At 43.4% G+C, this 19,251-nt stretch overlaps 1 protein-coding gene across 16 annotated transcripts in view; it reads right to left on the reverse strand.

The window, feature by feature from the left end:
* The window catches only part of clasp1a (cytoplasmic linker associated protein 1a), a 96,861-nt gene that overhangs the window by 33,870 nt on the left and 43,740 nt on the right, over positions 1 to 19,251 (reverse strand). Inside the window, exon 1 of one of the 16 annotated variants that reach the window (XM_026294658.1) lies at positions 13,136 to 13,269. The exons of the other annotated variants lie outside the window; for them this stretch is intronic. Within the exon in view, the coding sequence (XP_026150443.1) occupies positions 13,136 to 13,151 (16 nt within the window). The 5' untranslated portion in view covers positions 13,152 to 13,269. Of the gene's footprint in view, positions 1 to 13,135; positions 13,270 to 19,251 lie in introns of those variants that run through there. 16 annotated transcript variants of the gene reach the window in all.

Genomic DNA, 19,251 nt, shown 5'->3' on the forward strand with positions numbered 1-19,251 from the left:
TTGCACACCAGCTTCCTAAGCATGTCTCTGCTGCACCCTCTAATGCACTCTCTCTTTTTCAGCAGGCATCTCTGTCCACAGGGTGTGGGCGTGTGTGTTTTTTTGCATGTGCCTGTGTTGCACACTGCGTTCAAAGTGCCACAATAACCACCCCTTAAGCCTTTCTCTCTGAAATCAGCTGTCTATGTGCGTGTGTGTTGAAATATGGGTGAGTGTGTCACAATTCCAGCATGATGATGTTGATAAAAACAGGGAGGGGTCTATTGTTCTGAGATCATGATTTTTGTGTTTACTGAGCAGATTTTCTATACCCCACCACCAAAACCATATTACTGTTTAATATCAATACACTGTCATTACTGCAGACCTGACAGTGCAAAGAGACAAAGTATTAACAATAACATTTTTCAATATAGTAGTTCTGAATATTGAATTTTCATTTACAAAAGGTACAAAATTAGATGTACAATTTTGTATTATTTCTAGTTTCTAAAAGCACCTCGACCTTAGCTCTTCACATTCATACATCCTTTATAAGCCCTGAATGACCAACCAACACTTCCTATTTTTACAGCCTGGGTTTTGTGCTAGCTAGGCTAAACAAAGAAACAAGAACTCAAGATCAAAGAAAATGAAAACCAAGGTTTGGTCAAAGAGGTTCAGTGGCCTCAGTGAACACAAACCCAGATGCTTTTCATTATCATAATCAGATCCATAATCAGACCTCTAATCCACATATTTACCACAGCATCTTTCCTGTTTAATTATCACCTCAGATTCACAGTCATACCTGCCACCTTATATGGTGCTTGCACTCCATTTGAAGCAGGTCTCCCCTAATAGGGACAACAAAATTAAGTGATGGAGCTGTCAGTCAAGCACAGTTTGTACATGTCCACACAGTGTTGAGAGGACTTCTGAAGTTTGATTCAAGCATACATGTCTTGGCCTTCAGTAGAAAAGGCCAGGTGTTGCTAACTTTAACAGTGGTTCAGTTCTAAAAAAAGAAAAAGATTTTGCTGAATAGTACATCAGAAAAACAAAGCACAATTAGCTAGGTATCAAAGTTTGGAACAACATATGCACAGCTTTTCACAAATGAGACTGCCTGGCAACACCACATCTGACTGCTTTATTACATCTTAACACACTGCTGATTAATTTCTGTGGAGAACACAGAACAATACTCATCAACAGCCAGCTGACAAGACGAGCCAAAAAAAAAAAAAGAAAAAAAAAATCTGCTAAAAATAAAATATAATAAAGGGGACAGAAAGAATTTCATTTGACTTGTAGTCATAATGTACCTCTAACCTATAACCAAGAAATCCCAATTTTATAACCAGAACCTATTTTTAGAACGAGACCTAAAACAGTCCAAGAATGATATGAACTCGCCATGCCATATATCCACTTCTACATGAAGGCTAACAGTTTAAGAGCCTTCACAGAAAGAACACCACCATGCCTCAAAGAAAATAATTAATTACAGCTTTCAATAGCGCTGACACAAATTTCAAAGGGATTTATCTTTATGTCAGAGAAACAACTAGAGTTCAGGTAATGTGATGATAAATTCGAAGAGGTGAAAGTTTCCACAGCAGCCAAACATCAGCAGTCTTTGTTGTCATTTGGACAGGTATTTTTAATGAATCTATTTCACCTTTACTTAACCAGGGTTCAGTTGTTCAAAAAGTGTTAACTCGATCACAATGATCCTGATACAAACTCTACAAAATCCGGATAACTAGCCCTCTGAACTGAACTACATATCTCAGTGTAGGCAACTAGCTATGTGAAAAACAGCAGATAAAACAGCCAAAATCCAAAACTGAGACCAACATTTTTCACAAACATATTTTAATTTCCAATCTCTATTTACAAACATATCCAAAAAAAAATAATCAAATAACGGCTGTTTGTTTCATTCTCCATGATATATTATCAAAAAAAGGCATACTGTTTCTCGTTTTCCTTTCTTTTTTTGTAAATGGCAATTTGGAAACAGTTCCAAATTTCCAATCTTGATTTTCTCATTTGAAAACAGAAATCCAATGGCCGCTAAATAGACTGACCATGGACCATGGAGGGATCACTAGGTTTTTGATTTTAACAGAAAATTGCATAATAAAGCACATTTCATTTTCTTTTAAACATTCAGACCCCTCACCTGACCCACAACAAATAGCTAAACAAACACAAATACATATTGGATATTCAAGATGGCGCCGCGGATGGCTGCCTCGGTCTGGAGCTCTCCAGTTGTTTTGTTATTTTTGTTAGTTTGTCCTGCACTTTGTTTCTGTAACTTATTAAGTTTCACTCGGGCTGAACTGCTAAGCATTCGGCAGCACTCCCAGGATATTTTTCCTCCAATTTTTGCACATTCGGACGTTTTGTGGAGCGTTTTAGCTGGCGGAGCAGCTGCGCTTCTCAGAAAGCGCAAACGCGGGAAGCGCGCTGGTGCGCTGGTGAAACTTCGTCAGCGTGGCCTCAGGACAGCGCTGCCCAGCATACACCTGGCGAATCTCCGCTCGCTACCCAACAAGATGGACGAAATACACCTGCTTATCCGGATAAACAAGGACTTTTCGAACTCTGCTGCTCTGTGTTTCACGGAGACCTGGCTTAATGGAGCCATACCGGACAGCGCGCTCCATCTGCCCGGATTCCAGCTGATCAGAGCGGACCGCAACTCAGACGCAACGGGGAAATCGCGCGGTGGTGGGACATGCTTTTACATCAATGAGAGGTGGTGTACAGATGCAACAGTGTTGAAGAAGATCTGCTGTCCTGACCTGGAAGCACTTTTCATTAACTGTAAACCCTTCTACTCACCGCGGGAGTTTTCCTCGTGCGTTCTGGTCAGTGTTTACATTCCCCCGCAAGCGCGCGTGTGCGACGCGCTGCATCAGCTGGCTGAGGAGATCGCAAACACGGAGCAGCAGCACCCGGACTCTGTTTTTATCATCCTCGGAGACTTTAATAAAGCACACTTGAGCCACGAACTGCCCAAATTCAAGCAGCACATCAAGTGCCCCACCAGGGAGGGCAATATTCTGGACCACTGCTACACCACAATAAAGGATGCATATCACGCCGTCCCCAGAGCAGCTTTAGGACTCTCTGACCACTGTCTGGTCCACCTCATACCAACATACAGGCAAAAGCTTAAATCTGCTAAGCCTGTAGTGAGAACTGTCAAGAGATGGACCAGGGAAACAGAGCAGGAGCTACAGGCCTGCTTTGAATGCACTGACTGGAGTGTTTTTCAAGCTGCTGCCACAAACCTGGATGAACTCACGGACTCTGTTACATCTTACATCAGTTTCTGTGAGGACATGTGCATTCCCACCCGGACCTTCTTAACATACAACAACGACAAACCATGGTTCTCTGGAAAACTCAGACAGCTTCGTAAAGCCAAAGGAGATGCCTACAGAAGTGGTGATCGGGTCTTGTATAATCAGGCCAGGAACACACTGAATAAGGAGATCAGAGCAGCTAAGAGGAGCTACTCCAAAAAGCTGGAAAACCAGTTTACAGCTAACGACTCTGCTTCAGTGTGGAGAGGCCTGAGGACAATAACCAACTATAGGACTCCATCCTCCTCCTCAACAGGCAATCAAACGCTGGTGAACGATCTGAATGAGTTTTATTGCAGATTTGAATCACCCCCCACCCGCTCTGATTGTCCTCCAGAGCAACCATTAACACCTCCATCCATCAACCCCCTCTCCCCCGCTCTGATACTTCAGACCAGTGTGGACGATGTGTGTCGGCTCTTCAGGAAGCAGAAGAGAAGGAAAGCACCAGGACCAGATGGGGTTTCACCATCATGCCTCAGAACCTGTGCTGACCAGCTGGCTCCCATCTTCTCTCTGATCTTCAACAGATCACTGGAGCTGTGTGAAGTCCCTGCATGCTTCAAACGCTCCACCATCATTCCCATCCCCAAGAAGCCAAAAATCACAGGACTCAACGACTACAGACCAGTGGCTCTGACATCCGTGGTCATGAAGTCCTTTGAAAGACTGGTGTTGGCCCATCTGAAGAACGTCACTGGACCCTTCCTGGACCCCCTGCAGTTTGCCTACCGATCCAATCGGTCCGTGGATGATGCAGTCAATATGGGGCTGCACTACATCCTGCAACATCTGGACAAACCAGGGACTTATGTAAGGATTCTGTTTGTGGACTTCAGCTCAGCATTCAACACCATCATCCCATCACTCCTCCAGAATAAACTCTCCCAGCTCTCTGTTCCTGACTCCACCTGTCAGTGGATTACAAGCTTCCTGACGGATAGGCAACAGCTAGTGAGGATGGGGAAATTTACTTCTGGCTCCCGCATCACCAGCACCAGCGCCCCCCAGGGGTGTGTTCTCTCCCCACTGCTCTTCTCCCTCTACACAAACGACTGCACCTCCTGTGACTCCTCTGTGAAACTCCTGAAGTTTGCAGATGACACCACTGTCATTGGTCTCATCCAGGACGGTGAAGAGTCTGCATACAGACAGGAGGTGGAGCAGCTGGCTCGCTGGTGCAGTCACAACAACTTGGAGCTAAACACGCTCAAAACAGTGGAGATGGTTGTGGACTTCAGGAGAAATGCCCCCACCCACCCCCCTCTCACCATTATGAACAGCACTGTGGCACTAGTGGAGTCATTCAGGTTCCTGGGCACCACCATCTCTCAGGACCTGAAGTGGAACTTCCACATCGACTCCATCACGAAGAAGGCCCAGCAGAGGTTGTACTTCCTGCGCCAGCTGAAGAAGTTCAACCTTCCACAGACGCTGCTGACCCAGTTCTACTCAGCGGTCATCGAGTCGGTCCTGTGCTCCTCCATCACTGTCTGGTTTAGTTCTGCCTCTAAATCAGACATCCGAAGACTTCAGAGGACAGTCCGGACCGCTGAGAAGATCATCGGTGTTACCCTACCCACCCTCCAAGTCCTGTTCACCTCCAGAGTGAGAAAAAGAGCTCGGAAAATCACTCTGGATGCCACCCACCCGAGTCACCACCTCTTCCAGCTCTTACCGTCTGGCCGGCGCTTCAGAGCTCCAAACATCAAGACAGCCCGGCACAAAGGAAGCTTCTTCCCTCAGGCCATCCAACTCTTAAACTCGTAGCTCTCCACCATTCCCTTCCACCACCTGCACTATGACACTTGCACCTTCTTGCTCTTTGCACAGCAATTAGTTCCCCTTTCATCCTGTTTCTCAGGTTATCTGTGCATTTTTCTCTTAGTCTTTTAGTTTTTTGTAGCATTTCTGTAGCATTTATGTTTACTGTTTGACCCTTTGTAGCATTTGTATTTATGTCTGTTTGCACTGGAGTACCCCCCCCCCCCCTGTACCAAAACAAATTCCTTGTGTGTGTGTGTGTGCACACTCACTTGGCAATAAAGCTCATTCTGATTCTGATTCTGATTCTGATCACAAATTTGTGGATTATAACATTTGTCTTATATCATAAAAAAAGATTAATGATGGCTAATGCCTACTCTATTTTCTTTATCACTGTTAAAATTAAACAAATGAAATGACAAATGTAAACAAATATGTACATATGAACTGATAAATATTATACAGTTATTATTGATATTATAATTTTATTTGGCTAACTTTTACAGAGGCGACATAAAAAAGGTAGGTTTTCCATTTATTTCTTTTTAAACACTTGGCCGTCATGTTTTACAGTATTATAAAAGTATAGTATTGTAAAAGATGACGGCCAAGTGTTTAAAAAGTAATAAATGGAAAATGAACCTTCAGATGTCCCACCCTGCAAAAACAACCCCCCCAGCCCCCATGTCTCCCAACGTTGTATGACACTTTTGATCAAGTAAACAAATGTAGTGGAACATTTTTAGCACATATTAGCACATGAGAACAATCATCAGAGGATGCTCATTCTGTTGTAATTCAAAACTATAAGCTGCGTCTCACTGCACAGCCTCCGAAATGAGTCACGGCTTATATCGCTACATGTGTCTCTCTCGCCTCTGTAAAAGTTCTTTGTTCATAACATCCCTCAGTTCGGGGTCCCCCTATCGGCCTGGCGCACTTCCATTGTGTTTTCTCTCTTGCATGTGTTTTCTTTGTTGCAGCGTTTCTCTCTTGCGTGTGTTTTGGCCGTTGCGGCGCGTTTGGTTTTTGTTGGCCACCATATCCAGCAGATCCCCATGACATAATTAGGAATAAGCGGGTATAGATGATGGATGAATGAAATTCACATTGAATTAGAAAAATATTAATATCAGTATATGATAAGATGTGAATATGTATTCAAATTAAAAACCTGAAAAATAAAAGATACGTCATTACATTCTTACAAAACTGTCATAAGAATTTAGTCATGCCCTAAACGGGCCCGCTGTGCAGTGGACCCCCGTGAAGTTGCGGCTTTAGTCGTTTGCAGATTTTTCCTTAGAACCTAACTAATAAGTTTGTTTGTCTACTTGAATGATATATTGTTTTCTTCCCAAAACAGACAAGAACACATCCAACATGTCCAGGTTGTCCTGAAATGCCTGATGGAAAATAGACTTTATAAAGCCGGAGAACTGTGAGTTCTATCGTTTCTCAGTTACATTCCTGGAGTTTGTGGTGGAGGAGGGTCAGCTACATGCTACACACAGACGGTTCATTCCCCCTCAATTACGATCAGAGGTCTTACAGTGGGGGCATAAATCCTGGCTGGTGTGCCATCCAGGGGTACAAAGGACACTTAAATTCCTGCAGCAACGGTTCTGGTGGCTGAAGATGACTGTGGATGTGAGGGATTATGTGTCGGCATGCCCGGAGTGTGCACGCATACCTAACAGCAAGGCTTCTCATCAGGCTCCCCCAGGCTTGTTGAACCCCCTTTCCATTACACACAGACCTTGGTCGCATATTTCAATAGACTTTGTCACTGGTCTCCCACCTTCGGAAGGCAACACCGTCATCCTCACCATAGTGGATCGGTTCTCCAAGGTTACCCACGTCGTCCCCCTCCCTAAGATTCCGTCATTCCTGGAGACTGCCGACTTGATGGTGGAACATGTTTTCCGGCTGCATTCCCATGGACATTGTTTCCGACCACAGGCCCCAGTTTTCGTCCCAGGTTTGGAAGGCGTTTTGTAAACTGATGAGGGTCTCGGTGAGCCTTACCTCTGGGTACCATCCACAGTCGAACGGCCAGACAGAACGTGCTAATCAGCACCTGGAGTCAGCCCTGTGCTGCATGACCCAACCACCAGCTAGCAACGTGGTCCAAGTTCCTTCACTGGATCAAACACACCCACAGTTCCCTGGTTAGCTCGGCCAATGGGCCGACTGTCGCAGATGATCAGCTCATCAGAGGAGTAGTACTTAGACCACCGCTTCCTACTTCCCAGTTGTTGGAAGATTCCTTTGTCATCACCAGTTCCTGTCCTTCTTCTAGAAGAAAGGCACTACGTCTTCATATAGTGTTTCTACACAGCTCAACTGGCTTCCTCCTTGTTTATGCTTTTTCCTATCTTTGTTGGAATAAATCCTTTGCTGAGCATCTACCACCAATTTCTCTGTTCTCTGCATATGGGTCCACCTCCAGCGAACTGTGACAACTTTACATTTATTATATTGTAAAGATGGGCAAAACTACAGAATTTGCAACATTATCAGATTTCCAGCACATATTCATTTCACATGAATGGCCGATTCATCCCTGGCCTGTAACAGCAGTTGTCTAACAGCTGTTACATATACTCTGCATATAAAGATCCTGTGTAAATAAACAAAAAAAAAGAAGTAGCTGGAAAAGTTCTACAAACTGCAAGGGATTCACAATTTGTCTTTCATATTGAGAAGAAACTTCAGGCTTATTGCTAGGCTCTAGGGCTAAATAAACACATACAGACAATTCAACGTGACAGAAAATTTACTTCTCTAACACATACTAATAGACTATTATCCAATACATGCATGCATGGATACACTGTGTACCTGTGTAAGTGTCTGAGGATAAGTTATTCCTTAAAGTGCAAATTTGCTAGCAGTTGCTAGCAAGTTTGGTTTCTTCATCATTATCCCAGCTCTCTGTGGGTGAAAGGCAGGGGTACACCCTGGACAAGTCACCAGTCCATCGCAGGGCCACAGAGACAAAAAAAAAAAACACACAAACTCACACTCACTCCTATGGGCAATCACCAATCAACTTGACATACATGTTTTTGCACTTTGGGAGGAAACCGGAGTACCTGGAGAAAATTCACACAAGCACGGGGTCACGAAAACACAAAACAGGAACCTTCTTGCCATGAGACAATGGTGCTAACCACCAAGTCACCGTGCTGTCTCAGTCAAACACATGAAAAGTCAAATTATAATGTTTCTGTAACATTTGTTTCTCTAAGTGAGAAAGACTTGCAAAAGGGAAATGTATTACACTTATCTAAGGGTAATAAATAAAAAATAAATAAAACTGGGCTGATCATTTTAAGCAATAATGACATATACGAGGTTTTTGAAGCTGCACTGGTATCAGCAGAGTCATTAGTAATCTGTCTCTAAACCACAGATTTATGTAACAGAGGATTTTCTCTCCCAGTGCTATATGCTTTAGAAAAAGAATAAAAGCTCCAAGACATGGGATTAAAAGTGACATCTGGAAAGCTAAATTCTTAGAATGGGGGAGTCGCCTAAAAGTATTCTTTACTGCCTTACAGGATGGGTCAGACAGGGGAGTCTCTCATATAGTCTCCATATTTTTGACTTCACATCTTCTGCCTTCTACCTCTTCTCCCTCTGTCTAGCTGCCATTTCCCTCTCATTAGCCCCCACAATCTCCAACTCTTTCTTAAGTCTCATTATGTTCTCTCCTATCTTCTTTTCTGTCACAGTCTTTTTTTGTCTATCACTACTGGGTTCTTCGTGAAGCTCAGAGGAAACTAAAGGGGTTTTCTACCAGACTACAAGTCTTGTCCTTCACACAGGCTGTGGTTTAGCTTGCAGCCTGCAAAGTTACATAACACACAGATGACTGGTGATCAGTGTTATGTCATAACAAAAATAGCTTGTTTTGCTCTCTGACAAATCAGAGAGGCTGCTGGTAGGACAGAAAACTACCCTTTGGTTAACTTTTATTCTCTAATCTTTCTATGAGATAGGTAATAATGTTGTAATGTGACACTCAAAATCTTTTTGCTTGGTCTCATTCAACATGAACGATCTAGGTGAATGTGAACTGTCTCACAAGCACCATGTTACTCTTTGTAATCCTATAGAAGCTTAAATCACTGAAAAATGAAAGATGTCAGAAGACAGGCTTTCCTTCATTCACCTATATCAGAAAACACAGAGTGTTGTGCATTGTGCAAGTTTACATTTGACCTGTGCTGACAAGTGCTACTCTGAAGCCGCAAAGGACCTAGTAATTACAAAGTAAACTCTGTTTGGCTAGAAAAGCACCAGTCTTCACAGGGAAGCGCTAAATGACACAGGAGACCATCTGCAACAATGAAATATGTCATTTGTCAGCATCTTGGCTTATTAGCCAAAAGGTTTACTGGGTGAAAATGTGTCTAAATGTGGGCTGTTCTATCCTTGTCCTCGAGCGCTACTGTACTGCAGTTTTTTCAACTATCCCTGCCTTTCCAGTTTTTGATTGGCTGAAAACACCTGATCCAGGTAATCAGCAGTTGGTAGGGCAGGACAGTAGCACTCCAGGGTTGGAGACCCCTGGTCTAAATACTATTACAAACAAAATGTTAACAGTCAGAGTGAAGCAACTGTAATAGGGCACTCTGAATATGGTGTACTATTTTAATTAGCAACATGGATGATACTGTACTTTTTTTAAAAAATCAATTACAGCCCAGATGTTATTTTTAAATGAACTTCTTGCTCTTCAATAATATAAGAAACAAAATCTGGACTTCAACTTCAAATTGCATGTTTTGCCTGACTGGAAGTCCAAAACCCAAAGATTCCATTAACAAGGCTTAAAAATGAAGCTGCGTACAAAGCTGACAGCTGACAACATTTAATCAATTGTGTTGTTGTGATCTAACACAGGGTCTACAGCGGGTATAGGCTGTGCTGCCATAAATTTGCTGCCCTCTGTGAGAGACAACACCATTCTCTAGTGTTAACTTACACTACATTTAAATTGACTTAATAGTTTAAAGCTCCTCTTAGCTCCTTCCCTCAACCAAGCAAAGAGTAAATACTCAGCAGCTTGTTTCAGCCTCAAATCCACGTTGTACCTGCTAAGCTGCCATGGCTGGCACTACCTTGACTGGCATTTTCATCCTAATACACTAGCCAGGTATGCCTGGTCCAGACATTAGCCCTCCTTATCTAGCTCCACTCTTCATTTTAGTAGTTTCTAATTATAGCAAAAATACCACTCCATGACCTAATGCTATCTTGAATGCTATCCTGATGCAAGTAAAGTGAGAATTCTTGGCAGCATGACCTGGACTTTTATCTACATTGTATCTGCTCAGGTGGCCGACCCAGTTGGCTTGTTAGGGAAAGTAATCCCTCCATTGTCCATCCAGCACTAAATTAAAACCTTAGCCTGTAGCATTGTTTTAGCAACACATAGGAGTATGGCCAGGTGAGCTTCCCACCAAATATCTTTTCATACTTTCAGTCTGGTTGAACATAAAAGAATGATCTACAAAAAAAAGTGAAAAAAAAACAGGCCTTTCAGCCTGGGGTAATGCTATCATAACACAAGGACTGGACAGAAACACATCATTGCAGCTTGACTTGTTCTGAGGAGAAGGAGCAGGCTGCCCCACTCAGACTTTACAATCAACTGAAGAAATGAAGAATGAAAGCAGAAAATAGACTTGTGATTTCCAAGTGGCCCCTGTAAGGACACCAGTCTCTTATTCAGTACAACTGCTGATTTTTCTTGACTTGCATCAATTAAAGCAATTTATTGCTCTGTGAGAATATCTGCACTTTATGGGAAAATACTGTAGCTTCATAAACTGAGGTGCACTCAGCCTTAAGATAACATTGTGCATGAACTGTCACTTCTAACACTGATGATTCTCTTCTGATCCTCCTAGAAGCTAAAACATTGAGGACCACTGTGCTTTATTTTTTGCACTATGTGAGGAAAAACATCACCCACATCATCATATCCACAAATGAAATCTACAGGTCTCACAAGTCATTAGAAAAATATTATATATCACCTAATTCATATCAACGAAGATCACGAAATATGATGATGGATGGGAAAATTAATAAATAAAATGTGATTTTACAAACTGCAACAGCCAGTTTCTGTACCATCTCCGCTGCAAAATAAGGTAGCATTGTCTTCCTGCTAGTTCCTGTGTATGTGTGCAATCTAGGGCTGAGAAGGTAGATGACAGTGGGTTTTTAGACATTTTTCCCTGCAACATGACACATGCGCATGATAGTTCAAAATATCCTTCTATTTCCTAGCCTTCTATTTCCCAGATATTCACTCTTCAAAAGAAAGTCTAAATGCATCACAATGTAGAGTTAAAAATACCAAATATAAAAGTGTTTCCTTCTCTTCTTTAACCCTGAGCCTCCTTCACATTGTGCAGCAGCCAATAACCACAGAGCACTCATACGCCGACACACAAGCCATTCACACATAAGAAAACATGTAAAGCTCTTCGCAAAGCTGTGCATGTGTGTGTGTGTGTTGATCAACGAACGTCCTTAAAATAAACATTCCTCTTTCATCCTTCTTTTCTCCTGCGTACCCACTGGAATTAACAATTTTTTTCATGGTGCAAAGGCATAATTCTACACACACACAGGCATATACTGCATGCACACAGTGCCATGCAGAGATAGTTGTACATGTGCTATCCCAAATCTATAACTCTATCAGTTGTAGGGCAGCTCTCAGTTTGCTGCTCATCACAGCTGAATGCCGGGGACAAGACAGACTTGAAATGTTAGCAATGTTTATGTAACAGCAAGGCATTAGAATTGAGGGTGCTGAGGGCAGCTCGAGCACACAGACACACAAACATGCAGTCTTAGGGATTTAGTCAGTTACAAAGGCATTATGTGATGAGGAAACTAAGAAACCATTTGCTAGTGTACCACTGTGACAACAGTCCACGTATATTTTCGATGGTTTTAAGATGTAGCTGCTGGGCAATCATCTTCTCTGTTGTTATAAATTCTGTCATTGTTTGAAGCTTCATTTTGGATTACTGGATTTGGATTATTGACACTGGCATACATAGTTAACAGTGCTCCTTAATGTCAGTTGCACTAATCAGAGTTCTGTTAATTCACATAACTAAGTTTTGGAGCAAACAATCGATTGTGAGTGGATAAAATGTCATCATGGGCACTTAAGTACACTTTTCTTTCTATATTTGCTGACATTATTGACTAACTGAAACAATAATCAGCAGATTAACAGTTCCTTACTGTGAATTATTGAACTCCTTGTTACTGAGATCAGATGTGGACAATTTTCATTTGTCAAAATTAGTGAATTAGTATTATCCCAAGACACTGAATTTTTTTTTTTGGTAATCTTAAAAAATTTGCTGATAAAAACAAATTCACCAGCAAAGAAAGCAAAGTTCAGTCCCAGTGATGCCTGTTAAAAAATGTAAAATGCATTCCTCGCGTTCCATTTTGAGTCCAGAAAGGCCAGAAGAGCTGTAGAAACAGGTAGAACAAAAATATATTTGCCATTTTGTGCTAACACCACATTCCAAGGTGGAATTAATTCAATAAGAATAATATCACTTCAAGGTATTGAGAGGACTGAAGGAAAGACTGTTTCACAGTAGAGACAAACAAAAGGTATGAACTGTACATGTCACTACTGTGCTAGAAAGACTGCTGCTGCACCACAGCAAAAACAACCACCATTCAATAAATCTGCTTGGCGGCAATATAGTCTCCTATGACTTAATCTATCAGTGAGGGAGTACAGAGTTTTCCCTCACCAGCAACCAGCTTTATCACTTACCAGGACTGGGTCAAAATACAAAAACAGATCACATGAGTGTTAAAACTCCTTTTTAACACCACGCTGTCATCACTCCACATGCAAAAGCACACAGTCCCTAAGCAGATACATAACCTATGTATCATTCAAACCTGTTTGATGCAATCTGAACTTAGTAAAGCCTTACCTTCTCCAACTGTCATGGTGCAAATCTACCTTCAGCACAGAAGCCAGAGATTGCTGCCACGCTGATGATAGCCTGTGCTCTCTCTCTTTCTACAGTCTCTGCTCTATATCTCTCGACCACTGCTTAGCTCTCATATGTGCACAAGAAATGGCTGCTTTGTTTTGCTCAGCGTCTCTCTTTCTCTCTCTCTTTCTCTCTCTGTCTCTCACGCTAAAATCTAAAATCTGCTGTTCTCCAACCAAACCTCTCACTCTCTTCCTCCCTCGCCTGTTCCTGCTCAACTGTGACAACACCATGGTAAAACCGCTCCTGCTGCCAACATCTCTCTCATAAGCAGATTTGCAGACATATTACAAGTATGAAGATGAGGCAAGACAAAATTAATTTTGCATTCTGTCAACACCTTCATAACAAAAAGCACTTATTACAGAAATATGGGTTTTATCTGATAGTATATGGACACAAATGACCACATACACTTAGCCATAGTGTAACTTTCAACTCTAACTCATTACTTTTACTGTACAATATCGCTCCTTCTTCCCCAGTACTTCAGTCTCTTTTGTACACCAACTTTATTTTGGAACCGTCAGCACAACTGCACAATTGTCAAACTTAGCTGAAGGCCTGTACTGTTTGTGTGACAGCACAGCTCATTCCATGTCCACATTAACAGCAGATCCTTCTCAGCTCTGGGCAAATGGATCTAAATTAAACAGAGCTATCATCCGCAGTCACAAAGTCAATTTCAGTGCTGCTGTGAAACAGAGATGTTGAGCCAAGCAGCTAGTCATGATGAATGATTTGCTATCTAACTGTTAAAATGAGTCATGTTATTCATTCGAGCTTTCAAAAATAACTTTTATCATCTAAACAATTTGTTCATTATACAATTTATTGCATTTGTGTTACGATCATATCTGATTTCCTCAGATTTAGTTATAAATTAAAAAATGACAACTATGGGACTGCATTAAAGAGGAATTAAAATGTATTCCTAAAACAAACACCCAATAAAAATAGCTGGAAACAGCATAACTGTTCTTCCTTATGTTCCACAGTGTAAGCCAGCAGAAAAATCCTACTCACAAAAAGAAATTAATTTAGCTGCTCAATTAAAATCTCTTGTCATCTGTCAAATGTCATTTTATACATTATGATGAAGAACTGAGCAGCTGGGAGTCCCCAGTATGCAACAAGACAGTCTTAAAGAATCATTTGAAAGCTAATGGTGTTCCTCTGTGTTGTATGTGGTATGATGAATTAAGTGTTCCTGCTGGTTAAACTGCACGAGATATGTCGTGATGTGGTAGCTAGGAGGGGATGTTGAAGACAGCTTTGAAATGCTGAGCCCAGTCTAGGCTGCATTCCTCTCAGCTTAGCTGTTCCCCCTCTAAATGACCAATGGATGTAGTCAGCTGTAAAGACACAGAGTCAGCAGGAAGGGAATCAAGACAGTTCCACCCTAACCCTAACCCCTGCGCAGAGGTCACAACTCTACTAACACAACACTCAGAACTGGACCAACACAGGGCAATACCTCTGCCTTTTTATTGTAAGTGTGCCTTTTTTCTATTTTGTTCTGCTGATTTTGACATACTCATCCAGTTCAGGGGGATGCCTCTGGATGTCTGTTTTGGTTAGTGCCTTCACAGATTAGCATCTGAAAACTCCAGTGGTTCAGAACAGTTTTGAGCATACTGACCAGCACATGTTTAGAGAGGATGCAACCTACGGCAACCACATCAACCTGGAGGAGTACGTGTCATCAGTGAACTAACTGTTAATCCTCATCGATACACAGTACGTCTTTTATTAACTCAACAAAAAAAAAAAAGTTTGACACAAAAAAAGGAAATTCCTCTTCTTTTATTAACAACCTGCACAGTGCTGGTACAGGTAACAAAACACAGCACATTCACCATGAATCATTCTTGGAGCCAACAACATCGAACAGTTCTTTTAAATACGACCACGGATGGGGAATGTCTTGCTTTTCCGAATCTGCTGCATTGTCGTCTGACTCGCCAACACTCCCTGATCCCTTTCTTCCTCCATGTTGCACTGCAAGTTTTCTCTCTATCATAAACTGTACACTCTCTCGATTTTCCTTGTTAGTTATGTCTTTTACGTCGTGCCGTCATCCGCGGAGGTCAAAAAAGTATCAAGCCTGTTTTGATAATGTTAGGAGTAGAAAGTACAGATATTTGTGTTTAAATGTAGGGAGTAAAAGTCGTCATAAAAATAAATACGCAAGTAAAGTACAGATACCTGAAAAATCTACTTAATAATAATAATAATAATAAATTTTATTTCATGGCGCCTTTCAAACTCTCAAGGTCACCTTACAGAGAGAAAAAGGAAACATACAGCATGAAATACATAGAGTGCATTAAAACAACAATAACAACAATGCATAAACAGAGGGCCAGAATGTAAAGGCAAAAGTGCAGAGCATCCAGGAAGTGGGCGATGTACAGCAAAAGCAAATTGAAACACAAAAACCCAGATGACAGAACAACAAATATGAAACAATATGAGACAATATGAAATAGGCAGAGGGTGGTAGAACATCACGGGCTGCTTTGGGAAGTTAAGAGAGTTAGGTGGAAAACGCTATACGGAACAGATACGTTTTGAGTGATGATTTAAAAGTTGATAAGTCCGGAGACGACCGGATGCGATGAGGGAGAATGTTCCAAAGGCGGGGCGCAGTGTGGCTGAAGGATCTAGCGCCCATGGTGGCCAGGCGCACTGTAGGGGTGCAGAGGAGAGTGGAACTGGAGGAGCGGAGAGTACGAGGCGGAGAATAGATATGAAGTAGATCAGTGATGTATGGTGGGGCAATAGAGTGGAGGGCTTTGTAGGTGAGAAGGAGGATTTTATAGTTTATACGGAAGGACACAGGGAGCCAGTGAAGTTGTTTAAGGACAGGGGTAATATGATGTGAGAATGGAGTTCTGGTGATGATTCGGGCAGCAGAGTTCTGGACAAGTTGTAGTTTATGAAGTGATTTGAGAGGTAGACCAGTGAGGAGTGAGTTACAGTAATCCAAACGAGAGGTGACAAAGGCATTAACGAGTATGGCCATGCTATCGATGGTGAGTGAAGAACGGATGCGGTTTATGTTACGGAGATGGGAGTAGGCCGACCGGGTAGTGGTATTGATATGCTGAGTGAAGGAGAGAGTACTGTCTAGGATGACACCCAGGCTTTTAACTTGGGGGGAGGGGAGGACAGTATTGTTGTCAATTAGAATGGAGAAGGTGCTGGTTTTAGAAAGGGTGGATTTGGTGCCCACGAGGAGAATTTCAGTTTTGTCGGGGTTGAGTTTCAAAAAGTTATGGGTGAACCAGGATTTGATATTATGTAAGCAGGTAAGGAGGGAGGGAGGGGGGAGGGCAGAAGATGGAGCAGCAGAGAGGTAGAGCTGGGTGTCGTCTGCATAACAGTGGAAATTGATGTTATGTTGCCTAAAGATATGTCCGAGAGGAAAGAGATAAATAATGAAGAGGAGGGGTCCCAGGACAGAGCCCTGGGGCACGCCACAACTGACAGCAGAGGGCTGAGAGTGGAAGTTCTGGAGATGGACGGACTGGGTGCGGTCAGAGAGGTAGGAGGTGAACCATGAGAGGACCGAGCCGGCTATGCCGATGGAAGCAAGGCGATGGAGGAGAATATTGTGCGAGATGGTGTCAAAAGCTGCAGTTAGGTCAAGGAGGATGAGGATGGAGACAAGGCCAGAGTCTGCGGCTACTAGGAGGTCGTTACTTAAGTACAGTAACGAAGTACAAATACTTCATTACTGTACTTAAGTAGATTTTTAAGTATTTGTATTTCGTTACCTCCCACCTCTGGATACATGGCACCTATGGAGGGGCTTCAAAGGATGATAACACCAGCCTGTGACAGCATGCTTTATTCCAGACACTTTGAACAGCTTCTATGCACTGTTCAGGGCACACAACAACATGATGGGCAGGAAGACCCCCCCCTCCTCCCAACAACCAGGTGCTCTGTCTGACCACCACTGATGTGAGGAGGACTCTAGGCAGAGTCAACCCAAAGAAGGCCGCTGAGCCAGACAACATTCCTTGTAGAGTTCTCAGGGGATGTGCAGAACAGCCCTCACAGACATCTTCAACATCTCCCTGAGCAGTGCCAGTTTTCCAAAGTGCTTTAAAGCAATCACCACTGTTCCCATGCCCAAGAAGTCTCCAGTGTCCTGCCTTACTACCATTCCGTTGCACTGATGACAACCATCATGAAGTACTTCGAGAGGCTGGTCATGAGGCATCCTGGACCCTCTGCAGTTTGTGTATTGTCCCATCCGTTCAATGGACAATGCCATCACCACAACACTCCATCTGGCCCTCACTCAGCTGGACAACAAAGACACCTATGTTAGGATGCTGTTCAGCAGCTTCAGTTCATCATTCAACACCATCATCCAATCCATCCATCCATCCTCTTCCACTTATCCAGGGACAGGTCACAGGGGCAGTAGCCTAAGCAGGGATGGCCAGACTTCCTTTTCCCTGGACCCTTCCTCCAGCTCTTCCGGGTGGAACCGATGCATTCATATCGTATCCTGGATCTTCTCTGCCACTTCCTCCTGGTGGGACATGCCTGGAACACCTCCCCAGGGAGGCACCCAGGAGGCACCCGGAACAGATGCCCGAGCCACCTCAGCTGGCTCCTCTCGATGTGGAGGAGCAGCAGCTCTACTCCAAGCTCCTCCCGGGTGACCATGCCCCTCACATTATCACTAAGGGAGCGCTCGGCCACCCTGCGAAGGAAGCTCATTTCAGCCGTTTGTATCCGAGATCTTGTCCTGTTGGTTATGACCCAAAGCTCATGACCATAGGTGAGAGTATGAACATAGATTGACCACTAAATCGAGTGCACCACAACCTTCTCCACCAAAACGGACTGGTACATCGACTGCATTGCTGCTGCCAATTCACCAATCCATCTGTCAATCTCACATTCCATCCTTCCCTCACTTGTGAACAAGATCCCAAGATACTTAAATTCCTCCACCTGAGGCAGGATCTCTCCCCTCACCTGCTGATGGCAAGGCACCTTTTTCTGGTTGAGAACCACGGCCATGGACTTGGAGTTGCTGATTCTCATCCCAGCCGCTTCACACTCAGTTGCAAACCACCCCAGTGCACACTGAAGGTCCTGACTTGATGGAGCCAACAGGACAACATTATCTGCAAAAAGCAGAGATGAAATCCTGTGGTCCCCAAACTGGACCCCCTCCAGCCCCTGACTGCACGTAGAAATTCTGTCCATAAATAGAACCGGTGACAAAGGGCAGCACTGTCGGAGTCCGACATGCGCTAGGAACAGGTCTGACTTACTGCCGGCAAGGCAAACCAAGCTCCTGCTCCAGTTGTACAGAGACCAGATAGCGCTTAGCAAAGGGTCCCGGACCCCATATTTCCGGAGCACCTCCCACAGAATGTCACAAGGGACGCCGTCAAATGCTTTCTCAAAGTCCACCAAACACATGTGAACTGCTTGGACAAACTCCCATGAACCCTGGAGCACCCTGACAAGGGTACAGAGCTGGTCCAGTGTTCCACGGAACCATCATCCCTCAGCATCTAATTGAAAAACTGAGCCTGCTGGGCGTGAACACCTCCTCCTTCTTTCCTAACCAAAAGACCTCAGTCAGGATTGGTAACACCTGCAAGCACCACCACACTGACTGCCGAAGCCCCACAAGGTTGCATGCTCAGCCCAATGCTGTTCACATTGCTGACTGTGCAGCAGCACACAGCTCTAACTACATTGTCAAGTTCGCTGATGACACGGGCATGAAATTCCTGTGTCCACCTGGTGGAAAACCTCCTGGTCCCTCAAAACCAGGTCAACGGTGAAGAAAGCTCAGCAGCGGCTCTACTTTCTGAGGTAGCTGAGGAAAGTGCGTCTCTTGCCCCTATTGTCACACCGTTCTACAGGCAGACTATCGAAAGCATCCTGTGCAACCCCATCACTGCCTGGTTTGGAAATTGCACCATATCAAATCGCAAGGACTTGAAAAGGGTAGTGAGGACAGCTGGACACAACCAACATTGCATCTTTGCACAAGTCACTTATACTCA

The sequence above is a fragment of the Mastacembelus armatus genome, chromosome 21 (assembly GCF_900324485.2).
Source record: "Mastacembelus armatus chromosome 21, fMasArm1.2, whole genome shotgun sequence".
NCBI lineage: Eukaryota > Metazoa > Chordata > Actinopteri > Synbranchiformes > Mastacembelidae > Mastacembelus > Mastacembelus armatus.